At 43.1% G+C, this 26,651-nt stretch overlaps 2 protein-coding genes across 2 annotated transcripts; both read left to right on the top strand.

The window, feature by feature from the left end:
- Nucleotides 1-735: 735 nt before the first annotated feature.
- Nucleotides 736-16,131, top strand: VDAC1 (voltage dependent anion channel 1). The gene is made up of 9 exons (XM_063168679.1): nucleotides 736-833; nucleotides 7,195-7,264; nucleotides 7,823-7,872; nucleotides 8,074-8,226; nucleotides 8,317-8,369; nucleotides 10,512-10,739; nucleotides 13,683-13,833; nucleotides 14,305-14,362; nucleotides 15,193-16,131. Exons 2-9 carry the CDS (start codon nucleotides 7,198-7,200, stop codon nucleotides 15,282-15,284), a joined length of 852 nt encoding a protein of 283 aa, XP_063024749.1. The 5' UTR covers nucleotides 736-833; nucleotides 7,195-7,197; the 3' UTR covers nucleotides 15,285-16,131.
- A 1,734-nt stretch (nucleotides 16,132-17,865) lies between these two features.
- C14H5orf15 (chromosome 14 C5orf15 homolog) lies at nucleotides 17,866-23,977 on the top strand. The gene is made up of 3 exons (XM_063168678.1): nucleotides 17,866-17,968; nucleotides 20,792-21,363; nucleotides 22,420-23,977. Exons 1-3 carry the CDS (start codon nucleotides 17,866-17,868, stop codon nucleotides 22,549-22,551), a joined length of 807 nt encoding a protein of 268 aa, XP_063024748.1. The 3' UTR covers nucleotides 22,552-23,977.
- Nucleotides 23,978-26,651: the final 2,674 nt, after the last annotated feature.

Below are 26,651 nucleotides of genomic sequence, written 5' to 3'. Positions count from 1 at the left end.
GCCCAGCTCCCCCTCTGTTCCCCTCTGATAGCAGAGCACTCCCTGCCTGAGTGCTTTGTCACCAGGAGAGTGTTGCTCTGGACCCAGTCCAGCTTCCCTGTAGGCTGTGAGGGCTGATTCGTGTCTGAGGGGGAGTTAGGAAAGCCATCAGCTCCCGAATTCGTGAGAGCCTCTTCACACCCCGCAGGCAGTCCCCACGAGGCGAGTCTTGCTGCCTCAATGACCCCTGGCTCCCTGACAGCTCCTTTGGACACTCACCAGATATCACACACAGCCTCACCTGCTCACAGATCCTTTCAAATCCTCCCGTCCTTCTTTCCCATTAGTCTTGCCTCAACCAGGATATGGGGAATTGAAATTAAACAACACGGAGAGTTAGAATTAAATTCTAAATTAAATTCTAGGCAATTTAGCTAATTCAGACTAAATGGGGACTTTCCTCGAATCAGTGTAGTTTGGCTCGGAAGGGCCCTTTAAAAGTCACTTGGTCTCGTTTCCCGCAGAGCCGGGCATTCTGGTACCCAGGCGCTGCAGGTGCCCGGGGCCGTACCGGGGCTGGCCCCGGCGCATCCCGCGGATGCCGGGGCGCGCTGCGGTGCCTTGGCCGGGCGCGGCCGGGGCTCGGAGGGTGCCCGGCTGAGCCCCGTGCCCGGGAGCGGCTCCGCAGCGCAGCCCGGGCCGCCCCGCCCGCCGCGGCCGCCCCGCCCCGCCGGTCCCGCCCGCCGTCACGCACCGCCGCCGTCGCAGAGCCCGGGGAGGCACCGGGCAGGGGCAGCCGCCGCCGGAGGAGGCCGAGGCGGAGCGGAGCGCAGCTGCCGCCGCGGCGGGGGCAGGTAGGGCCGTCCCGGGCTGGGTGCCGGGCCGCGGTGCGGGGCGATGCGATGCGATGCGGGCGGCGGGACCGGGCGCGGGGCATGCGTGGGAGCGGGGGCAGCCCGCAGCGCCCCGGGCGGGTTTGCCCACCCCGGCCCGGCGGAACGGGGATAAAACCGTGTCCTTACGTAATGCCGGGCATTGCGACGCGGGGGCCCGCTGGGGAGGCGCGGCTGGCGGGACAGCGGGCGCGGCGGGGTCCCGGCGCCGCATCCCGGGATGCGCCGGCCGCGGCGGAGGCCGAGCTCGGCGGAGCGGGCGCTGGCCCCGTGACGGGAGGAGAAAGGTCACTGGGCCACGGCGGCTCCTGCCGAGCGCTCCGGCATGCGGGACCGTTCTGCTCCTCCCCGGGAGGCAAAGGTCGAAGGTGGCCGTACCTGCCCGCGTTCAGCACCGTCTCGGCTCTGACATCCCTTTCACCTCGCTCCTCTGCGCCCCTGGCATCCTTCTTGCGGGTTGGCATATTCATTCTGATATGTACCAAAGCCCCAAGCCTCAAGCCAAGCAGGCAAACTGATTTCTTCTTTCATTTCATTCTGCTTATTCTCAGAATATAGGTTTGTACTTGTGGGGAATAATGTCAGTTTAAAAATCCCCATGTCTCTGCTTTCCGCTCCCATAATGAGCACTGTGGGGCCGCAGCAGCAGCTGCCTCGATTCTGCCTTGTCACAGCCCTTGCTGGGAACAACTCTTGCTGGAGGGGGGAAAACTCTTTGACTCATTCAGTCTTTAGGTATTTGAAAAAGAAAAAAAAAGGGTAACAAAATTTTCAGAAAATGGAGTGGAGCTGACTCATCATCAGTGACCAATGCAGGGTTGTGTCTCTGGGGAATATTTATAGTGATTCCAGCAGAAACAGATCCCAGCTTGTTTCTCAGATGACTTAGTAAGAATAGAGGTGTGTTGCAGTTTGTTTTGTTGGGTACAGTGGATGGTTGAATATTCACATTTCTCGTGGCATTTCACCTATGAATTTTTGTCAGAAATGGGCTTTTGCACTATTGTAATGACATTCCAGAATAATGCCTCCCCCTGGTAATCTCCATCAAAGGTTTGCACTGATCCACTGTTTCTTCCTGCCCACAATTTGGGGTGTGTGTATGGGGGTGTGAAGGTGTGGGGGACATCACTGCTGGCTGCTGTAGCAGCAGGAGGATGTCCCCAGCCCCGGCACTGTTAGGATGGAGGCAGCTCAGGCCCTCCTGGCCTTGGCATTTGCTGCAGGTAGGGAAAAACACATCCACTGGTGTAGCAGATGCTCCTTTCCTGCGTGAGCTGTCACATCGTGCTGGAAGACAAAATTCCATTTTAATTACTCATCCCCATTGATGTGGTGCTGGGTGTTCCTGATGGGGCTGAGAGCGAGGGACATGTCCCTTCCTGAGCGCGCTGCCGGGCGTGCGCTGGCCTGGGCCCTGCCATGCCGGTGCCACGGGGTGGGACAGCAGCACTGCTCTCCTCCTCCTCTGCAGGTATTCAACAGAAACAGCTGAATTTACCATGTGGGGATGTGGTTCTGTGTTCTTCCCTTGCAGTTTAGTAACTACAGTAGCTACAGCAAGCTGTGACTTCCCCCCAAGTGAATCTAATCGATAGTTCTATGTGATAGTTTAATAAGGGGCTGCCATACAACACTGCAGTTCCTAATGTGTACCCTTATGATTAAGAGCAGGCTGTCTCTTTCTTTAATTCCATAATTGGTATAGCCTAAATAATAATATTTACATTTGCTTTTAAGGGGTTTATTTCCTTTATGCTGCTCTGTTTATTGGGCTACGGAGTTACTGCATAAACCCTTGTTTAAATGTGCTCCATCATGCATGCAGTTCTGGAGCAAAGCTCCAGCAGGAGGGCTGGGATCCTGCGAGTGACACAGGGATGCTGCGTGGCTTTATAATGTCTGCAACAAAAGAAATTGTGGACTCCCCATCTTAAATTTTGAGTCATAATGCTGCATGGATTATATGATGTTGGCACAGTAGCAAGTTGGGACAAAAAGTGTTGTTAAGTATTGTGTGTAATAATGCCGAGTATTTACAAACCATGTGCTTTTACTGGCTTCTCAAAAGCCTCGTGAATGTGCCTAACTTGATGTTTGACCTCTGTGTGACTGTGCATGTATTTAGGGGTAAGTGTGCTCTTAAATCTCTGCACAATGAGGCTGCTGAACCTGATCTGAAGTAGACTGTGGGCATGGCTTGAAGGAATTTGGGATCTGGACCATAAAACCCAACGTGTGGAGCCAGCACTGAGGTCCCCTGGGATGTTGTAGAGGGACACTGGTGCCAAGTGGAGCTGGTGCCTCCAGGCAGCCATGGGACGTGGAGGGAGCCGGGCCCTGCTCTGTCTGAGAGCAAAGCCCCATCCTCTGTGATGCACTGACACAACAGAAATTGGCTGGGAAATGACGCTGCCCAGGCTGGAGGTCCAGAAAGGCACCTAAAAGCTGCTTCATTCCAAGGAATAATTTTTCCTTTAATGAAGGGGATAAATGAAAAATAAATCAGTATTCTTTTTAACCTTGCGGCAAAAGAGCCTCATGTGGGTTTTTCCCCATGCAGACAGACTGTAACTAGTCACATAACCCAATGCTGTCTGTCCCTCCCAGCCGCTCCTAGCAGCTGTAATGTGTCCACCCAGCAAAGTAGCACCTTTTGTTACTTGCAAAAGTAGCAAGTACTGTGCTACTTTCATGCTTTTGGAGACAGGGAGCTGCAATGTTCAGAACTATGGGTACCATCAAGAAATGGTACATGAGTTCAGATTTATTGGAATAAAATGTGGCTGCATAAGGATAAATCCAACCTTTTTACTTTCTTAGCCTTCAATCTGATAGACTTCCAGTGTCTTCATGGGAATTTTATTCTTATAATGGATTTATACTTGTCTTAAATTTTTAGATCATTCCTTTCCCCATGTAAATATGATAAACCTGATAAATATGTGCAGGGAAACTTTAACCTAGGCATGTATGACAGTTATCAAGCAGAAATGCATTTTCCTTTGTTGCAGCCAATCCTTGTATTTGCCAGGGCACCCTGTGGGTTTGTTACTTTTTGGACTGAATTTTATTTAATTGCTCAGAATTGCATCACAGAGTGAAAACTTTGCCATCTGTGACACTGGAAAATACTCAAATTTGGCCTGCTGTAATGAAATCTTCACTGGGGCTGCCTCTTGGGTCCTGCAGCTCCAAAGAGAACTCCTGTTTTCTCCCCGTGGCAATTATAAATCAGGTATTCCTGGAGGTATGCTCGCAGCGGCACTTGGAGCTTACTCCTCAGTTCAGGTTTTCTTCAGTCATCACTTGTGCTATGGTGTTTCTTACTCAAGAAACAAAAATATTTTCCCCCTTAGAACACATCACAGATATTCTGCTTGGCCTGCTCTGTTGAGGTCCGCAGTCACGCTGAGCTATTTGCACAGTTGGACAAGGATAAAAGCAGTGAATTCATTTCAGTCCAAACCTAATCTGAGTTAATGTGCAGGGATCCCACTGGTGAAAAGCAAGGGCACTTGGCCACGGCCATTCCTTGATCCTTTAAGAGTTTGAATCCCTGCTAAGCATGCTTGTCTTACAACCTGTACTCGCACAAGATGTAATCAGGTTTGTTTTCCATCTGTTAAACAAGAGCCTTCTTATTAGCCAGTGCAAACAGAAATTTTTGTTTTGTTCTTGCTGACAATGGCAAGGTTAGCCACCAAGTACACAGCTCCTAGCGTTTTCCACACTCAGCAGTTTTAAACACCTTGCTCTGTGTGTGTTTAATGATTTACCTTACAACCAGCAGGGATTTGGCTTTCAGTATTGTCCCCTAATTATAGTAATTGTCTAAGTGGAGCTCTCATGTCTCCCACTGTTCTGGGCCCAGACTGCAGCAGTGGAGCAGCCTGGCATAGCTCATGCACCTGATGAGCCTGGCCACAGCCAGAGGGGATACACAGGCATCAGGGAACAAAACTTGGCTTCATGGGTGTGGAGAAGGGAAAAACATGACTGATAAAATCCAGCCCAAAAGCATACAGCATTCATTTATAAAGAAAATATTTTGATTTTATGAAGTGACTCAAAGGGACTGTTGATAAAATAGGTCTGATAGATTCTGAGATGCAGCTGGCAGAGCAGTGCATTATCTTTCAAAGCAATGTTATTTGATTTTTCAAGTATAGAGATTTGTAATATTTTTAATTTTTGATGATGCTAAATGGCAATATCCATCAGAGGGTTCTCATGGGGCTGGGCTGCTCTGGCAAGGCAGAAGCATTTGCTGTGCACAGACAGCTCTTAGTGACTCCTGCCAAAGCTCTCCTGAGTGCTGCCTGACTTTGGGGGGTGATTTCCAAGCAGGGTATTGTATCTGCTTCTAGTGACTTCAGTGAGGAGCAGAGGAATTACTTACACAAATACGGTAATACTTTCTTAAGGGTTTTTTCTGGTTATGTTTTTGGGGGTTTTTTTCCCTTTTTCCTCCTCCTTTTTAAGGCTAATTTTGTGTACAAAAATTAAATCCCTGTTTTTATATTTTCACAAAACAAACCCAAGCAGAGAAATTTAAGCAGCTAAATATAAGCAGCTAAAACTGCTTTGGAATATGAATTAAAAAAAAATTAACTCTTTAGCTGGTTGTGTATTTGAGGATGCATTTTAATAGTGGATATAGCTGGGAAGAAATGACATGCACCCAACTAGTCTGCAACTGAAGTTACACCATAGTATGTGCCCTTGTATCCTACTTCATGTTCTGAAAAGACTGTTTGCCTTTATTCAGCCACCAGATCTGTTTTGTTCCCTCTAGGATAGGGATTCTTCCTTTATGCAATAGCAATATCCTGCTTTAACAGGCCCCAGCTTGTTGTCTGGAGTGCTCGAGGCGCTGAGTGACTGCAGAAAGTCCCTATCTGATCTCCATGGGGTGGTGAGCTTGCCTGAGAGCTGCATCCCAGGCTGCAGCCAGGGAGATATTACGGCACCCTCGTGTTTGGAGCTAGTGGGTTTGTGTGGGATTTAAAGGAGCTGTTTTCTGCTAACATTGAATACTCTGGAGTAAGTGTGAGGCAGTTTTTTAAGCATTTGCATGCATATGTAGTAACCTGCTTATTACTTTTGAATAGCCAAAAAGTTAGTGAATATGGAATTTTAGTGCAATATCTGGTATCAAGAGGATTAGCTTTATAAGTATAATTTATCTCCTTTGCTGTGTAGAATTCTGAAATCTTGTCTACAAAGACAGAAGATGTGCACCATTTCAGAGAGCTTGACTTTGTCTCCCCTAAAGAAATGACTTTATTTGAATAAGAGAGTAGAAATTATTGTACTTGGACAAAAAAGGAGATTCACTTGGTTTGTTCCTCTCAGAATCCTATTTTCTCCTCTGTATACGGTGAGACAGTTTTCCCAGTGGCAGAGAAAATGGGATGCGTTTATGTCTTTTGCAGGAGGCCACTGAACTAAGAATGTCAGGGCCTGCTGAAGATGGGAAAGTGAGGAACTCCATGGCAGTGTGGGCATCCCTCAGACACAAAGCACAGTGGAGGAAGCTGCCCCTGCAGTGTCCCCAGCCCTGGGCTGTGCCTTTGCAGGGCGCTCCAGTCTGCATTTTGCTGCTGAAGCAGGGTTGTGGCTGCCCTCCCGATGGCCTGGCCTCACAGGGCAGCCTCTCTGCAGGCTGAATTTTTCTCAGCAAGGTCATTTTTTTCTCAGGTGCACAGAAAAACACCGAAAGGTCAAAGTCTAGGGAGAGACATTAACCCATTAATAGGGATAGTAAAGTCAAAGAAAACTGAAGCATAAGAATGTCCGTTTATTGATTTTGCTGACATAGATGTTATCCATTTGCTGTTCTGAATTAGGGGAAGAGAAATGTTCCTGATGGTAGATGCTTGTTCTGGTTACATTTCCTTAGTGAATGAGTTAGGGTCCTAATGCTTTACATCAGAATGCAGAGATCCATTGTGAGAAACAGGAGAAACATTTCTGAGAAATGGTTTGAAAAAAACAGAAGTTCTTTCATGAGTTACTCTGATAAGAAAACAACAGTTAACTCTGTGGAAAGGCATAGACACTTCCTTTTAATTAGCTCTGCAGCCTGTTTCACATCCTTAGTGGCAAGTACATGGTCATGGCTGCTGCTGGCTCCCGAGCAAAATGAAATCACACTGTTTGCAATAGCTGCTTTCTTCAGGGTGTATTTGAGTGGTGGGTGGGGGATACAAAATGAAAGGCGCTGAAATGGGCTTAAGTTTCTTGTTGCTTAAATGAATTAAGTAAATTTCTGACCGCTGTAGTTTCCTTTTTTCATTTCTTAAATTTTCCTTTCCAGAAAATGGCTGTTCCACCTGCATATGCTGACCTGGGCAAATCTGCCAGAGATATTTTCACCAAGGGATATGGTAAATAAAGCCAAAATAAGTTTGGGCATTTGCTGTCTACTTGACTCCTGAAACTGTTAGGATTTTATTACTTTCCTCTGAGAAGTACTCCAATTATTTCCATTACAATCCATAGAATCACAGCTTCACATTGCCCTTGCTGTTTAGAAAGGGAGGGTAACGTACTTTTCTTTTGATAAAATTCTTCCTGTTCCCCATAGAAGTGTTGTTGGTTTTGTGAGAAAATTGTGTGCTGTATTTTGGCTGTGCCCTCGTATTGATGAACAGGATCACTGATGGCAGTAGTTTGCTTATGAACAGAATGCTGCTCACTGGGAATAAAAGTATTATTACCTAATTTGGTCCCAGTTATATTGCTGAGGTCAATAGGATTCATCAGTCAAGTGCTATCTGAAGTGGGTACAAGCTGCTTCTTAGAAACACATGGTTTGATAACTGTGCCCTTGGTTTAACTATTTAATAGTTCACAGGTGATTTAGAAGAGAGTTTTAAGAAATAAATCAGCAATGCTTTTGAAATCAACATATATATGATTCATATTTTTTACTCACTCTCTAGGTTTTGGGTTAATAAAGCTTGATTTGAAAACAAGATCTGAAAATGGACTGGTGAGTTTGAAATCCAAAACATTGCGGTGGTTTTGTGATTACTGTATATTTCCTTTAAAAATCAATATATTTGTATTTATATGAACTAATATTTAACAAATTATAATGACTGATATGTTTTACAAGTATAAGCATTTGCTTGATTGTATATATGTATATATTGACAAATACATATATGTATAAATTATTTTTTTCTTTCAGGAATTTACAAGCTCAGGTTCAGCAAACTCAGAAACAAACAAAGTCAGTGGTAGTTTGGAAACAAAATATAGGTGGGTGGAATATGGATTGATGTTCACAGAAAAGTGGAACACTGACAACACACTAGGCACTGAGATTACTCTTGAAGATCAGGTAATTTTTGGCTCCAGTAAAGCAATTTACAAATTCACATATGTCAATGTCTAATTAGAAATCCAATCACTGAATTTCTTTTCTGTTCAGCTTGCACGGGGCCTGAAGCTGACCTTTGACTCCACCTTCTCTCCTAACACTGGGTAAGAAATGAGTAAGCTAAAGTGACAAAAAAGGCATTTTAAAGTATTTGTCCTGAGATATCAAGACAGGTAATAATCAGCCTATGTATGATGAAATCATGTCTATGTCATTTACATCTTAGTAATCCCTTTATAATCCTTAACTATAGCAAGCAAACTTAAACACAGTAGCTTGAAAATTATAGTTAGAATTAGAGAGTGAAGAAAAAGTTGTGGTTTTGCTCCATTGTGTATTTCTGGCCGTGTCAGAGGATGAGCTGCTGCCTCAATAAAAGCACCAAACAAGTCAGCTGTAATGCAAAGCTTAACGAGCTCCAGGGGCCAGTTGGCCACAGCTCTGATAGGCTGACACAGAACTGGGCTCTTGTCCCGAGCCGAATTTATCATCTGAATTCTTGCAGGCCACAGTGTGCCTGGGTGGTGGATGGGTATTCCTGACACGGTGATTGGATGCCGTGTTTAATGTGGGCCAGAGGGATTAAGCAGCAGCTGTAGTTCTAGATGTTAGTTTATTTTTTTTCCCTGATTATCTGTGCAAGCAGTGCTGCCAGTGAGTCAAAAGATTCTGCACATCAGCTTCCCAGAGCAGCAGACTGCACTGCAGGCTCTCAGGGTAATAGTCCCAGGGGAGCTTTCACCCTGTCTTTTAGATTTAGTGTTCTGCATTGTCAGCTGCTTTCAGTCCACTCCTAATTCTAGATTAACAAGATACTTTTGTTAATCAGAAAAATCTCAAGTAGGTTTTTATAATTATTTCTTAACTGGTAGGATTCTTAGAGAAAATAAAAGGAAAAGCCTTGTTCAAGAATGATGTTACAGGTCTAGAACTATTTCTTGAGCACTTCACAGACACTGTAGTTATGATTGCCTCGAGAGAACTGTTAAATGTGGTTAAATGGGGTGAGATTCAATCCTGGTGTGACCTGGCTTAGTTTGACAGTGATGCACCATGTCTGAATATAAGATTTCTTCTCCCCTCCTTATTACTTACTGACTGTGACAAATCTTTCAGCAGGTAAAGTCATTTTTTGGAGCACTCTGTGTTCTTACCTCTGTCCCTGTGACATTGGTGGGAGAGGTACTGCTGACTTTTACAGAAGTTGCAGATGAGTGCTTTTGGCACTCCTGCACTTCATTTCTGATTTGCAAAACACAAGAAATTCCTGGGTCTGAGCTAATAATAATAAAAAGAGATCAGTCTCTGTGTGGGTCTGATACAGTACTGAAACTGTTCTTGGAGGTTGTTTTTGTAAGCTGACGTGAAAGGTTGATTTGAAATTTCAAATTGACTTTTCAGAAAGATTTCAATAAAGATTTGGTCAAAGACAGAAGACACTTGTAAAAAGAGAAGAAAAAAATCTTAAATTAAGAGTCACTGAATATATTAGACATAACTCTCTTGCCTTGTGAAAGTCGGCACCCTTGATGTAAATCAACCTAAGAACACATGAGAAAATACTGTTCTGGCCAATAGTATAAAAATAAACAAGTGACTCAGGAAAGTTTATTTCTGCCTTAACCTGGCAGCTTTCTGGTGGCTGTAAATGGCTGTAGCCATTAAAGTTCACAAAGTACCATAAGGAGAAATGGGGATGTCAGAGCCACTGAAGCAGCCTGCTCACAGCAGAGATTTTCACAAAGTAGTGATTTCCTAATGTCTGTCACAGTGAATAAAATTACCCAATTCACCAGGATTGTCTAAAAATTGTTTACCTGGGATTGCCAAGATTTTTGCTTGGGACAGGCAAGCAAGTTAAAGACTGTGGACTTCTGGTGGCAAACCTGTAAACTTGTACAGTTTCCATTCCTTCTCTGTATGTATCAAACTTCCAAAACTGTTTGGTTGGAGATGAGGATATGGTTTTGTTAATTACCATCTGTGTGTGGCTGCTTTTCAGAAGACAGTCCAGAAGTGCTTTGGGGGCACCACAGCACATTTTATAGCTCATTTGCAAAGAATTCACTGTAGCTGACTTAGGATTTTGAAAAGGTGAACACGAGAAGGTGACGTATCATGTGGCTCTCTAGGGATGCACATGTTGTCTTCAGGAACTATTACACTGAGTTAAATAAGCGATATGATGGAATTGCTACCTACAGGTGTACCTTTGCAAAGATATGATATCTGTCTTTTCTCTTTAGGAAAAAGAGTGCTAAAATTAAGTCGGGGTACAAAAGGGAGCACATCAACATCGGCTGTGACATGGATTTTGATATTGCGGGTCCTTCAATACGTGGAGCTCTCGTGCTCGGCTATGAGGGGTGGCTGGCAGGCTACCAAATGACTTTTGAGACAGCAAAGTCTAGAGTAACCCAGAGCAACTTCGCTGTTGGCTATAAGACTGATGAATTCCAGCTTCATACTAATGTGTAAGTATTGGCAGACAGGCACTAAAAAGGAATTTGGAAGGATTTTGCTGCTTGCTAAACAATGAAAGGGTCAGTGGTTCAGCAATGGTGCACAAGGAAATGGTGAATTGGAAATTAATTCTTCATTAAAGATGTCAAGCTGTATTTTTTCAGCTGCATTACCGTTTCTTTGGGTTGTGTGGGTGAGGGAGTGCATGATGGAAGGAACTGGAGCTCACTGAGAACCCAAGGGTCCAGTGTCTGTCTAACAGATAAGGACTGTTAGAATCCATTAGTGATATAATAAAAAAAGTAAGTTATAAAAATACTCTTTGTGAAAGCTGAAATAAAAGCAATGCTTTCCTTTTACACCTGTCAACATCAAGCAAAATGGTGGTTTGATGTGTAGATGAAAGAGTTAATCAGAGAGTGAACAAGAACAGGCAAAAGGGAGTGACTGGAAGAGACAGGGACTGGGTTTGTTCTAGTACTGGAACGGATATGGTGTAGAAGTTTATTTGGTGTTGCAACTTCTAATAATATATTTACACAAGTACGTGTCCTTTCTGAATGTATCAACAGTGGGAAACCAGGATCAAATTCCATGAAAACTTAAATTTCTCTGTCTGCTGTTCCTCTTAAAAAGGCAATTTATGCCTTTGCTTTGGGAAGACAGTTTTTTAAGATAAGGCAATCCCTAATCCATTCTCCTGGCCCCCCCTTTCCGTGCCCTTGGGTAATTGGATATTTTGCATGTAGCAGAGCTATTCCAGGCTGTTTCCATCTGGGGGCTGAACAACTGTTCTGCCTTCCTAGAGCTACTCCTTCAAAGGCCTTCTGTTCCGTTTCACGCTGTTTTGCAGCGAGCTGGTTGAGGAAGCTCCCGCTGCCTTACAGAACAATCGAACCCCCACAGCCCAGACAGTGTGTTTGAAGGATTGCCAAAGCACAGAACTGTGGGCAGAAAACTTCCATCAAAACAATATGTGGGGTCCCCTTCCACTCAGGATTTAGAAGTTGCTCCTTCAAGTGCAATGACTTTCAGCTTAGTTGTGCTGCAGCAGTTCAAAAAACATTGTATTATTGGCTTTTGCTATAAAATGCTGTGGTTATTATTACTGTTAATTAAAGCAACAGCAGAAACTCATGGCAGCAATGGGGGCTCAGATATTTTCTTGTATTCCTGAGGGTCTGCTTCTCAGGTTGCTGTTATAGTACAAAACTACAGATGTATGATACAAATAGAAATCTTATTTATTTTTAATAATAGATTAGTTAGGTGGTTGATGTATTTCAGCTTTGAAAACATGTCAGAGCTTTTGTATGATCCCAGAAAGAGTTGTGTATGGAACTTCCCTCACTAGGCTGCTTGGTTTTTACATTTACACAGGTCAGTGTTTCACTGGGATGCTGTGGCAGAGCAGATAATGGAACTAGGTGGGACATGAAGCATGTTTTTTTTTGTTCCACAAACCAGATGGGGACTCTAGAAAGTTACTTGCCTTCAGGGTGCCCTAATATATTAAATTTCATAGGGGGCTAGTGTTATTTTTTTACTATAACTACATTAAAAGTGCTATTATTGGCATAGAAAGTGCTATTATTACTATTAGAGTTAAAAAAGAAGTTGAAAGTATTATTATTATTCTTTAATAATAAAAACAAGGGAGGTAGGGCTGGATAATTTCTAGTTTTATATATGACTTTCCTCATTTTTTAAGCATAGCTCAGACCGCCCCCCCCCCACTAATGTTGCAGGTCAAGACAGAGCTGTGTGGGAACCTTGCACAAAATCTGCCTGTATAACCAGCTCTCCTCAGTCCTTTTTAATCCCTCCTTTTCTTGAGAGCCAAGCACATGCAGTTAATGTGAGCTTCAGTCTTATCTGAAGTAAGTATTGTAGTGTTTTTCTGGAAGAATTGCTCTAACAATTTAAGAGGCTGTTGCTATTGCTCGAACTTCTAAATAGGCATATCACTGCTGTTTGTGCAATTGTTGTGAACTAAAGAATATCAGACCCAAGAGGTAAAAGATCCTAAATCCACCCCTTTTGTAATCACTAAAGGTCTGGTGTACTCTAGTAATTGGAACCAGATTATTTCACAGTTTAGAAGAACCCTGGATATTCCTGGGGTTTGAAGCCTGTTTTCTACAATATGTGTCCTCTCTTTAAGAAGATAAGCAAAAGTGGAAATTCAGATGCTCACTGGTTTATGAGTGCAAGGCCTTTTAGAAGTCTTTTGGTCTTGTTTTTATGATCTGCATGCTCTAACATTTTGCCTTTTATACCACACTTTATTCCTGTGTGACAATGGGGCAGTAGTAATTGGAAGTTGTGCTACTCACCATTCAGCTGTGGGCCAGTGCTCTCTGCAAAGCAAAATTAGTTCAATTTCTGTTTCTAGTCCATAGACCTTAGCACAGATGTACCATAAGGACTGTTGCAAATGGAACTCATTTGCAAAAGCCTGTAGACTTGCCCATTAAATTGGCATCTTCCCCTGTGATACAGTTCCTCTGTGTCTGGTAAAAGCATGCTGACATGGCAGTTTTGGGATGACTCAGGCTCTGTGACTGGGGTACAGCCCTCTCAGGGCACAAGGAAACATTTGCCAGGGAAAATAATTATTTCAGAGTCACACAGGGAAAAATAAATCTCTCTGCTACAAAGATTTCCATCTACAGGAAAGGGAAAATTAGAAGCTGTCATCGTTGGTCTAATTTTTGATAGTTTGTAATTTTTTTTTTTCCATTTTAGAAGTTGTGGATATATAATAATCTGCAATGAATTGAAGCATCTAAAAATAGCTTCATAACCAATCTGGCCTAATGTCTCTATCTTAGTTGTTATAGGGATATTTAATGAGGTGTAAGTGGATGTTGTGCAAATACAGCTCTTACTGGAAAAATAAAAGATGATTGTTTGGGGTGCTGTTTAAAACGACACTAATGCATTCCTTCCAGGAATGATGGAACAGAGTTTGGCGGCTCCATTTACCAGAAGGTGAATGATCAACTGGAAACTGCTGTGAATCTGGCCTGGACAGCTGGAAATAGCAACACTCGCTTCGGAATAGCAGCCAAGTATCAGATTGACCCAGATGCCTCTTTTTCTGTGAGTCCTGTGCATGTACATTTCTATGCATTTGAAAATAAGTGCTTGTAATGGAAAAGGAAAGCAGCCTTTCCATCAGCAGAGTCTTGATGCAGTTCTGTGCTGTGGAGTTGGATCTGTGTGGTTTGGTTTTGGCAGCCTGAGAGCACAGCTATTGGATTTTCCTTAAAGGAGACACAGAATGTTTTATTGTATTACTGGGCACTATTTTGAGACTGTTTTTTGTGTCAGTCTGGAAAAAATTAAAAATTATGTTAATAAACCTATTATTTTCTACAGTGACTATAGATTCTTTGAGATTGGTATTTAAGTTGTAGAAAAATTAACTCTAGATTTATTTGGGATTTAAAACTTGAAATCCCTACATGCTTAAAAGCTATTGCATGATTCTTAGGAATGGAGAACTTTGAAGAAAGATACTTAATTATTTACAATTTATTACTAAATAATGCTTTATTGTTTCCCTTTAAGGCTAAAGTGAACAACTCCAGTCTGATCGGGTTAGGATACACTCAGACTTTAAAGCCAGGTAAGTCTATGCAGAAAAAAGTCTGAATCAATAAAGTGATACCTCAATCTTGAAATATCAGAAGTTTTTTGGTGATAAAGTATGATGGGTTGTAAGATTGCTCTTCATGCTTGGCAAGCCAGTGATGAACTTTTCTAGGGACTGTTCTGTTAATTTTGGATATCTGTTGGAAGCAGAATTATTAGAGACCATTGTCCACTGACCAGTCAAATAGTCTCTCATGTTGACATAAAATATGTGTATAATTTTTTGTGTCACAGATCAGTAACTAAATTTTTACTATTTCAGAGGCTTCCTATTACAGAGTTTATTCTTCTTAAAAATGTGACTTTCTCAAGGTCCCCTGGCCCAGGAAGAGGGCAATCTTTCTGCTGCAAAATTGGTTTTAATGTAGTGTAATAAATCTGCTGCCAGAATACTGAGCAGATTGACATGAGATATTACAGCAGATGGGGCTTGGGCTTTTTCATATCCAGATTTTACAGTGGTTTGGAAAGGTGAGTATGTATCAAGGTCCCAGGTTTTTATAATCCTGGACTCTGAAATTAGATTAATCAGTAGACCAGCAGCAGTGAATTGGCTCTGAGCTTTAATTACTCGAAGTGATAAAAAGCAGAATCTATCATCATGGTTTATTATAAAATTCATAATTCAGAAAGATTTCTTATCTGTAAATTGTTTTAAAATGCCCAGTCCTTCCAAGGCCAGCTGCCAAATCCCGTTAACTTGGCTACCCAATAAATTAAAGCAGTAACAGACATGGCACTTTCTGAACATAAAGCTCATTCCAAGTTTTAAGTTGACTTTTCTCTCCCTTTTCTCTTTTGCAGGTATCAAGTTGACGTTGTCAGCTTTGTTGGATGGCAAGAATATCAATGCAGGGGGTCACAAACTTGGTCTAGGATTGGAATTTGAAGCATAAGGAGTGATTTCATAATTGCTAATCTGAAAATACAGCATAGCTACCTTCAGAAAATAGTGTACCTTTCAATGTTTTGTCTGGGGTGCAAGTGTTGCTACGTATCTGTCCTGCTAGTCCTGGTTAAAGACAGCTAAGCTTTAAAAATGATGTTAAAGAAGTGGAGACAAAATCATGAATAAAAAATCCTTGCTTTTTTTCTTTATGTAATTGCTCATCACATCTGTCAGCTGCCACATGATAAGAAGAAGGAAGGTGTTGATTACCTCTACTAATATAATGATGGCACAAGGAATGTGATAATGTGTTATAAACCTGGGAATTGCAGACCACTATATTGTACTGTTCATTGTGTAAGCAAAATGTTCTGACACCTAAGGTTTCAGTCAGTGAGGGAATGTGCAAAATTGTCTGAAAAAGGGATTTTAAAATTTATTTTTTTAGATATGTGTTTCATCCATGGTTTGTCTTACTTGGTTATCCCACACCTACTGCTGTCTCCAGAATGCTTTAGGTTTGTCTACCTTGTCCAAGTCCTTGTGGAGGAGGTTTGATGTGACTCAGCCAATACTGCCTGTCCTGTGTTGTGGTTCCTTCCCCTTGCACTGATGAAAAAGCTTGTAAAATGGACATAATCAGGGAAGAGTCTTTGCAACTGCAATCACATAGTTGCATCACTAATTCTAAAACAGAGTTTTCTTTTATTACCACTTTTTTTTAGCAACTAAATGGGTACATTTTTAGAGAGTCTTCCATTTTGTGTGGAACTAGACCCCAAAATGCTGTACTTGACACTACTAAAAATGGATAAAAAACCCAAACCTGACTTGAATAAAATATTGAAATGTCATCTTTTACTCTGTGTTTGTATTAATTGTGAAAACAATTTCATCCACATTTGTGGCTCCAGCAGAAGACTGGCAACATCTCGGTGCATGTTTTGTACCACACAAACTAAAAATACTTAGTAAAATTAAATTCCAGATGTGGCACTGTTCTTCGTGCTGCCTAAGCTCTGACAACTGCACATTACACATGTTTATCTCATGGGTAAAACAAGATAACATGACTTATTTGTCCTTTATTACAGAAATCACGAAGTTAATTACCTCTCTATAAACAAGTGTGGGCAATGAACAGCTTGGATCAACTTCAACAGTGTGGCTGTTGATTAGCATTTGTATTTTTCACGAGGAGGCCATGGCCGTGGGTGGCTGCAGATGGCAAGAGCTGCGGTGCAGGATGTGCCCGATGAGGCAATGTCCTTGCGACAGCGACACATTGCAGAACCACCACCTCAGGGACAGCCCACAGCTTGGGCAAGGCTGGCATCCCCTCAACGGGACACTGCAGAGCCACCTCAAGGACATCCCACAACTTGGGCAAGGCTGGCATCCCCCTCACAGGGACACTGCAGAGCCACCAGGGCAAGGCTGGCATCCCCCTCACAGGGACACTGCAGAGCCACCAGGGCAAGGCTGGCATCTCCCTCACAGGGACACTGCAGAGCCACCAGGGCAAGGCTGGCTTCCCCCTCACAGGGACACTGCAGAGCCACCAGGGCAAGGCTGGCATCCCCCTCACAGGGACACTGCAGAGCCACCAGGGCAAGGCTGGCTTCCCCCTCACAGGGACACTGCAGAGCCACCACCTCAGGGGCAGCCCACAGTTGGGCAAGACTGACATCCCCTCACTGGGACATTGCAGAGCCACCAGGGCAAGGCTGGCATCCCCCTCACCGGGACACTGCAGAGCCACCTCAGGGACAGCCCACAGCTTGGGCAAGGCTGGCATCCCCCTCACAGGGACACTGCAGAGCCACCACCTCAGAGAGAGCCCACAGGTTGGGCAAAGCTGGCATCCCCTCACGGGGACACTGCAGAGCCACCAGGGCAAGGCTGGCTTCCCCTCACGGGGACACTGCAGAGGCACCTCACAGTTGGGCAAGGCTGGCTTCCCCTAACTGGACACTGCAGAGCCACCACCTCAGGGACAGACCACAAGTTGGGCAAGGCTGCCCTTCCCTCACCGGGAGCCATTACTAAGTATTTCCCGTCTCAGACATTTAACGCAGCGCTCCTGGGAGAAGTGGGGCCCTTCCAGACATCACCGGTTCAAAAGAACCGTGCGCTGTCAGCTCCCAGGAGCATGGCAGAGGAGCAGAACTAGCCTAAAGCTGAGACTGGAGCATTAAGATCAGATATTCAGGAAAACCTCTTCATTGTCGGGGTGGCCGGGCATTGGAGCGGCTGCCCAGGGAGGCGGTGGAGTCACCAGCCCTGGAGGGGTTTCAGAGGCGCCGGGATGCGGCGCTGGGTGATGTGGTTTAGGGTAACGGTGGCGGTGGCAGGGCCGTTGGAGGGTTGGTCTGGACGGTCTAACAGGTTACCCAGCCCCGCTGGTTCCATGCTGTGCGATTCCAGCACTCCGTGACCGCACGGTTCCATCGCCACCATTCCACCGTTCCCCGCTCCTGTGACACCTCCCTCGGCCCCTGCGCGCGCCCCGCGCCTTCCCGCCCGCGCGCGTGCGCGGCCGCCTCACGAGGGGCGGCGCCATCGCCACGTCCGCGGAGGGGTCCAAGATGGCGGCGGCCGGCGGCGAGCGGCGGGGCCCGGTGGGCCGCGCCCTGTGCTTGCTGCTGCTCTGCGGCTGGGCCCTGGCGGCCCGCGGGCAGGAATCCCCCGGTGAGCGCCGCGGGGCCGGGCGGGGGGGCTGGCTGCGGGCTGTGGGCGCAGCGCGGTGGCCCCGCCGGTCTCTCTCACCGGTCTCTCAGGTTAGGGCCTGGAGCGCTGTGCGGCCTCGGCCGGCGCGGGTCGTGCCGTGAGGTGACCGGGCCTGGCCCCGGGGCTGGCCCCGGTCTCTGGTCGGTTCGGGCCGGGCTGGGGGCAGCGGGCGCTGGGCTGTGCGCGGGGGAAGGGCAGCGGGGGGCGGGAGGCCGCCTGCCAGGTGTGCAGAGCTTTTGTCGCTGTGCAGAGCAGTTTCGCTGGTCACTTCATTCATCAGATTTGGGATTCTTTTTCTAAATACTCTGTCTGCGTGCCTGGTTTTAGTCTTCCCTCCCCTAGAAATTAAGCTTAATGTTATTCTGCAAGTTGACTCCTAGTTGTTTTCTTTCTCCCCCTTAAAACTACAGACGGCTGTAACCAAAGGCTGGTAAGAAATGTGTGTTTCAGGGGCAGTGAGTTTCTCTTTGTTTTGGATGGAGTACTGGCTGGGCAGTAAAGAGAAAGGAATTAGTGAAGGAAAAAAGGGAACTGTTTGATCCATAGTTCCTTCCGTGCTTGTCAGTCAGTATGTATCTGCACACCAGGTGTATTTGTATTGCTCCCCATCTGCTTTAATGGGTAGGCAGTAAGAATTTGGGACAAATCTTAAGGAAATGAAGAGTTTTTAACTTCAGGAGTCATGAAACAACTTGCTTTCTAAAAGCAGTTTTCCTGGAAATGAATTTTAGCCATGACATGTTTTTTTATGTGCAGTGTTTGTGTTGCTAATTCTGTCACCGTAATTGAACATTAGTATCTGTTTCTGAAGCTGAGGCATCTCTGGATCTAAAATAATCTGACAGTGTTGTGTAATTGTAAACAGTGCAACCACCGTTTATAATGCCAAATAGTTTGGGGTAAATACCATAAATCAGTCGTGGTTTAGCTGCTAAACTTCCAGCTGCTATTAAAACAAAAACCCAGGCATATTTTAGGAATAATAGGAAATTGCTCTTTCTCAGTCTGAAGGTGCAGCAACAGCCTTGCATTTAAGCATATATTCTTCTAAAACCTCAGTTTTATAATCAATTCAAGATTAACTTGAAGTGTAAGGCCAGATGCAAAATAGGTTTGTAGGCAAAATATTCTTGTTTGTATTTCAGACAGTTCAGCCATTACTCTCTAATAGGTTTTGTCTGCTTGGGGAGGGTAGCAGTAAGGTTGACCTCACTCACAATATGCCAGCTCCCAAAAATAGGAAATTACCTTGCAACTGCCTTTCCTCATATTTATCTCAGCTGGCTTAAACCTGAGGAGAGATCAGAATTCCCTAAACTTGTCCTGGATAAGAACTGAACAAGTTAATGTTGATATCATAATTCAGATCAGTAGTTTTTCAGCAATAAAAAGTGTGTTAGCTGTGAAATGGTTGACTTTGAATTTCAGCAGAGAGGCACTGTGGTGTCTGCTTCACGTGGGATGAGTTGAGTCTCCTGTGTGTTACAGTTGGGTTAAAGAGTAATTCATCCTGCAGAAGTGTGCCATGTAAACAAGAGCTCTGTTGTACCTGAACCTCAGCAAATATCCAGGTTCCATGAACAACATGATTCAGTGTCCCCTCTGTAATATTTTACTTACACGTAACCTGACACGAGCAGTTGCTTGAATGCTTCATTTCTAGAGTCTGCAACTTTCCCGTGAGCCTTGAAAATGTTTAATGAAAGTATTGCTGCTTTTGTAAAATGAAAAATTAGTTTGGCATATCAAAATTAAAGGCAAGGATGGTTTCCCATTTTAAATGAAAATGCAGGCTGAAAGTCTAAAATTTGTTCTACATTTTTTAGGGTGCCTCTGGGTTTGAATCTGGTAGTGATGTGCTGCAAACATGAATAGATTGTTAATTTTTAGGCTTTAAAAAATTGGCTATTAAATTCTGTCTGCATCTTTTTTTTTACTGGCCTTTGGATAAAGAAAAGGGACAGTGGGCTCTGTGTCAGGATTTAGTGCTCACCTTGTTTTTTATGTAGTTCTGCAAAGCCCTCCCAGCATTGGAGAGATTGTGAATTTGCCTGAGGGTGCATTGTTACTGTGCTATTTCTGACTTAATTGAGTACAATAATTGCTGCCAACAAAAGCCTTTCCTCCAGGAGCATGGGCAGTGTTTGTGTTTAACCCGTGGTTCAGAAGTTTCATTTGAGGTAATGGAAGGTTGGAAATCTGTTTCAGTGTCTACAAATTCAATGAAAATCAGTGCCTGGGAAGAGGAGCTGCTCTCTTGTGTCCTGACTGAGGGGCTTGGCAGTGTTTTCTCATTCTTTGTTGGTAAAACATGCAATGGTGAAAGATGAAAAACTTAACTGCAGGAAAAGCTTTCCTGAGAACAGCCTCCTTTGTAGACCTCAGCTCATTCAGAGGGAGGAAGAATGTGATGATGGACAAAATGCTAATCATGTATGAGTCTGCAGGATGTCAGGGATGCACAAAGGGAAGGGTGACATCTCTTTGAAGTTCCTATGTCTGGAAAACAGGCGTGCTGTGTTTTTCAGGAACACTTTCCCACACTAATCTGGAAGGCATGTGCTTCCAAACTTGAGTTCCTGTCCACTCAGGACTTTTCTTTGGAAGTTGCCGAAGTGGAGGAGTATCTATTTCTGCATCTGAATGCTAAAAAGTTTGCAGTGTCACATATGCTGTGTTCTTCATGTGATTTCTTGTCTGTGAAGGAAATTTGTGGCAGTAGTTTTCTGTCAGAGAAGTCAGTGCCTTGTGCATAGTGCTGATTGTTTCTCATCCTTTTCTCAGGTTCTGTGAAAGAGGAAGTTCTTACAAGAAATATTTCTTCTGCAAGTGAGAATGAAACACTGAGTAGATCCCAGAATTTGACAGACAGCTTGCAGAGTTTAACCTCAGCGAGAAAGGAGGCCAAAATCAATTCGGTGACTGCAGGAAAGCCACCTACAGCAAACGGTGACTCTTTGTCACCTGTTGTCCCTGCTAGTCCAGTGTCACAGGTGGATGTTGATGCTTCTGAAGCTACTAAAATTGAGGAAGAAGATCTTCTAACAGATTTGAAAGGCACAATAAATAGTTCCCCACCCATCATCAAAGAAACTATGGAGTCAGATGGAGATGACTATGCTTATGAAATGACACCAAATTCCAGATACAGTCCAGACCTCCTAGAGATTTCAGAAGATGACAACTCTGACACCATCAGTAATTACAATGAGGAGATCAAGACCCTTGATGAGAAGATTAAAGCTGTTTCTGTCTCAGGGTTGGATGAAGAAGAAGACAGCCATTTCTTTTTTCATCTGGTTGTAGTTGCCTTCTTAGTAGCTGTTGTTTATGTCACCTATCACAATAAGAGGAAGGTAGGTGTGCTCTGAAAGGTTGAGAGAAACAGCTGGAGTGTTTAAAATAAAGTTGCATTCCCTTGTACATGTTTTTAAGAAGAGGGACTTAGCTTTTTGAAGAATTAAATCTTTGACCACTTAGTCTTGTGGTGATACTAATGTGCAGATCATTAGTGTGATTTTTATCTGCACAATGAAAAAGAACTTGAATCAAATATTTACAATAAGAAAATGAATTAATTGGTGACATCAGTAATTAATCAGTACAGTAATGGACAAAAGCAGTGCACAACATGAGTTCTATAAAGGAGACCTGAGCCAAGTCAAGTGGGGGTGAACGATTAACTAATTGTTTTTCTGCACAGGAAGACAAGAAATTAAGGGAGGTTTAACTGCAAATGGTGTGGGAATGTTCTTGTTATGATTGTGATAATCCTTCTAATAGTCACTTTGATATGGTCTTTATATCATAGACATTCTGAGGGTGTAACTACAGACTTTTAGAAAATGTTTAATGCTGCTTCCAGTTTTACATAGAGAAGCTACTAAGTTACTATTTTCAGGTAAATGTTTCTTCAGTACAAACTAATTCACTGTGTCTCAAAAATAGTCAGATTGTTGTTATTCCAAAATATATTGCTAGCATTAAAATCTAACTTCAGCCCAACCAGGCACAACAGAGTTGCATGCACAAATTTGCATAAAACCATAGATTACTTATTAGATACGAGGAAAGTTTAGTGTTTATCGTTGGGGGAGAGCACTGCTCTGGGTGAGGATTTACAGGACTCTGAAAAAAAAGCAGCTAAAACCCCAAAACCTTCTTACTGTGCAGTGGCCTGTCTGTAATGTGCATTGCCAACTCTTTATAGGGGAAGATGATGAAGGCTGTTGCATTTTGAAAATTTATCTGAGAGCCGTTCAACTAAGTGATTAGAAAATGAATTGTCTTTGCTGCAGTAATGCCCTTGCCAGCACGGGGGGTAAAACCACGGTGTCAGTGCCACTGTGAAGCTCTGGCAAACCCAGAATGTTTCTGCACAGCAGCTCCAAGTTGTGCTGTTTATCTTTCAGATCTTCCTGCTGGTGCAGAGCCGAAGATGGAGGGATGGCCTGTGCTCCAGGACAGTGGAATATCATCGTTTGGACCAGAACGTTAACGAAGCCATGCCTTCCCTGAAAATAACCAATGACTATGTGTTCTGAACGCACTGGGATTGAGTTTGCTGAACTTAGCACTCTTTGCCTGCCCAGTCATGTAATGATATTCAGGTATTCTAAATAAGCTGCTTGTACAGAAATGAGATGTACTCTCTTTGACCTGGATGTTTTGGAGATTAAATCTCATGGAAGATCAAGGGCATGATCCATCTGTTTGCTACTTTGGTCGGGTTTTATATCAACTGTGAAGATAGACAATTTAATAAATTAGTGCTCTTTCCATTCATTAAGCATCATTCCCTTCTGTCTGGAGCAGTCTTAATAGTCATACTACAAAAAAATAAGCATAAAATATTTTAGGTCTAATAAATTAATGACTTTGGCATCACTAAATCAAATTAATGATCTCTTTGCTAATCACTTACATGGCTCATAAATTCCACTATATTGCAAACTTAAAATATAATTACTTTTTTCTGTGCTTAAATGCTGCAGGTCTTTCATTTAGTTTTTTCTGATTCTGTTTTCTTGGTGCATAATTTGATCCTATTTTGGCAAAATAGCTAGAATTGCAATTTAATAATTTATATATGTGTTCATGCCATAAATAATTTTATAACAATTATGTATAACACATTTTATTTCAGAAGTTCTGTACCATATATTTCCTAAAATGTTTAAGGTGTTTGTGAAGGTATGCACCTTCTTGACTCTCCTTTTTTTTATCTCTGCTATTTATGACTTCATTGTCTTTGTAATTAATGAGTGGAAAACAAGCCTTGTTGAATAATTTTACTAAAATGTAGATAGCTGACAGGCTTTCAATACATCAGAGCTTTCTGTTGAATTTTAAGACAGTTGGGAAATGGCTGTGTGATTTGTTATATTATAAATGGGAGAAACTGTAAGAATAATTTATTTGGTTCTTTTTCTGACCCAGGTAACAGACAGGTGAAAATAAGTGCCAGTCAGTGGACAGTGCACTCTCATTTTTGACAAACATTTATGCATTAGTGTAAATCAAGTTACTGCTACAGTAGTTTTTTTGGATTTTTTTTTTAATTTTGTCTTTTGTACTTCCATTATTTATGTTTTCATGAGTTGTAAAATATAAAATTTTAGTTTTCTGTACATTCTGTTTGTGATTTAGTTTTCAGACTGATATGTTTGTAAATAATGGTGAATCAGAACCCCATAATTAATAACTTGGTATTCAAGTAGTTATGTAACATTTGGAAACAAATCAATTTCACGCCTGTTGGCATGAGGAGTCTGAAGGCATGATACTGTTTTAGGAATGAAATGCTAAAAGTTCTATATCCTACTGTTAAATGCATTCTTTTCATAACCACAGGAAGTAAAGCACAAACAAAATATCCCAAAACTCTTTTCTTGCAGTAATTTTTATTGTATTTGGACTTGTATCACTTAATATTTTGAATAAGGTTTTTAAAATAAATGACAATAATAAGCCTGTGTTTCTTACCTTAACTATTTCACTGCTTTTATACAGTAACTTACCATAAAGAACTTGCTTATGCTTGGAATTGGAAACCATTTCAAAACCATCTTCTCTGTTGCCCATACTGGGTGTGTGAAGGTTTGTTATGTGCATCTGTTGAATGCTCTGTAGGGTAGATAGCAAGGTTTAAATCAGATATTTTAAGCTGTGGGAATTAATACATTCTTTAACAAGATTTCTTTAGCTTAAGTTGTTTAGTCTGTAATTCTTGTGGAAGATATTTGAAATTCTTACCTAAACATACTTACCTGGAAGTGTAACACTGCTATGCTCAAGATCTAAAGGGAAAGGTTACTTCTCAAATTTCCTTTAGGATGTTTAAATATGGGAATTTGAGGAGGTGGCTAATGCTTTTGCACCCAAAAGAAATTCAGTGACTTAGTCCTTAAAAAAAGTTACTGATTATAAAGTGTAGTGATTTTGACAGTAGAAAATAGTACATTCACCCTGGGCAGAAGCATGTGTTCCTTTCAGCTTGGTCCCACAGGCCTTACACAGGACCCACAGTGAGCAGCCTGCCTGTGCAGAAGTGCAGTGATGCCCACCTGAGAAGTTTCATTTTCTCTTCAGCCCACCCTGTGAATTAGGCCAAAGAGACAAATGTTACATTTTCAGCCACTTCCCTCACTGTAATAGCTACAATACTGTTAAAAACAGTAACTGACAGAAAATTAATATCAGTCTGAATCAGTTGAAATAAGGCACATTGTGTTGCTTTCTGGAGTTCATAGATATGAACTTCATCCATGTTGGCTGTCTTCCAGAGCTCTTGAAGCACAGTTCAACTGGCAGAGTAAAACCAATGTAAATGTGTTCTTTCAGCTTTCTGAACAACTAACAGTGTCTTCTTAAGGACTATGTTTGAGGAATAATCTTCTATTTCCTTGCCCTGCTTCCACCAAATTGTCTTTGTGGATAGGCTGTCTCTAAGAAGAGATATTTATTAATCTTTACAGCTTTTAAGCTGCTCCTTACAGCAAACCCACTGACTTCTGGAGGAGGAATGCACACAGCATGATTGACAGCTTTCTCTAAAAAGCTCACAGAAGCAAAGGCCTGGTTTAGTCAGTTGGCAAACCAGGTTGTTTTGCAGTCAGCACGTTTTAAAATGCTTGTGGGTTTAGCTGTGCCGTGACAATACCTGCACCACAGATGTGGGATGTTCATTAGGTAATTGGGCCTAATGACCCCTGGGCTGGACTGCAAGTGTTAAATCCATCCTAGGCTGAATTGTCCATGTAGTTCCTCTCTGAAAATGCTCTTCTTGAGGTTACCTTAGAGGAGAAAATCACATTATCATGAGCCTTTTGCTCATGAAGCCATACCAGGACTGAAACTTTTTGAGTTGGGTAAGTGATGTTTGAGGTCATGGAATGATGGTTTGCACTTGTGTCTTTAGTGGAGTACAGATTTGCCTCACTCAAGTACTACAAGCATTTAAGAAGAGCAGTTTTTCTTTGCTCTGCTGTAGTGCACATTCTCTACCACAGAAGTGAAAACTTTTTAAAAATAGAAATATTTAAAAAAATATGTTCTCCACTAATTATAATAAGGGCAGCTTATAAGAATAATTTTAAATTCAAAGGGAATTTATATGAATTTGAAATCCTTGAAGTTCTTTAAACAGTGGGTTTAGTTTGGGGAATTACCTAAACAGACGTGCTTTTTGGATACTAATTTATTTTAAGGACTTGTGAGTCTGTCAGGCTGGCAGTAACTGCAGAAGGTTGCCCCAGGAGATGGTCTGGTCACAGCAAAGTTTGTGGATGCATCACAGCAAATTATACTGTCATGATAATATCAGTGTTGTTGAAACCTGTGCACTGCTGATGGCCAATGTTCAGCAACAGGGGCTGCAGTGCCAGTGAGCAGTGGTGGTTTGTATCCCAAAAGGGGCACCGGTGTTATCCCAAAGGAGGCATCAGTGGTTTGTATCCCAAAAGGGGCACTGGTGGTTGGTATCCCAAAAGAGGCACCGGTGGTTTGTATCCCAAAAGGGGCACTGGTGGTTTGTATCCCAAAAGAGGCACCGGTGGTTTGTATCCCAAAAGAGGCACCGGTGGTTTGTATCCCAAAAGAGGCACCGGTGCCATCCAGGCCCTGCAGTGTAAGAGTGCAGCTCCTTTGTATCAAGGTGATCCCGGCCCCAGGCTGGCAGTGGCGGTGTCCCAGCCCCACCCTGCCCCGCGGCCGTGCCCGGTTGTTTCTCGGGCTCAGTCATGTGTCATTCTCCGGGGAGAAGGGACCTCGCCCTTGTGAAAGGTTTGACACGCACACAATGACTGACTTTTTTACTCCAAGGGCGTTTTTTCATTCTCAATAGCCCTTGGACTATTGCCTGAGCAAGGGAAGTGCTGCTGAATTGGCTTGGGCGGTCAATAGCTGTTGCCTAATAGCACCAATAAAGAGGGAAAGGTTTTTCCTGATCCGGTTTTACAAGGGCTCCGGCAGCACCAGGAGAGTGTGGCATATGTCATCCACTGTGCAATAAAAGAGCCATTTGCTGATGGGGCAATCAGGGTTGAACTACTGGGTTTTAATTTCTTTAATTGAATTTGCTTGTGGAAAATTAAGAGCAGGCAATCAAAAATTCATAAAGTGCTGAGATCAAACAGAGGAAAAA

Source organism: Melospiza melodia, chromosome 14 (genome assembly GCF_035770615.1).
Source record: "Melospiza melodia melodia isolate bMelMel2 chromosome 14, bMelMel2.pri, whole genome shotgun sequence".
NCBI classification, from domain to species: domain Eukaryota; kingdom Metazoa; phylum Chordata; class Aves; order Passeriformes; family Passerellidae; genus Melospiza; species Melospiza melodia.
The sequence above is the reverse complement of the archived record's forward strand: the minus strand, read 5'-3'. Positions and strand labels throughout refer to the sequence as shown.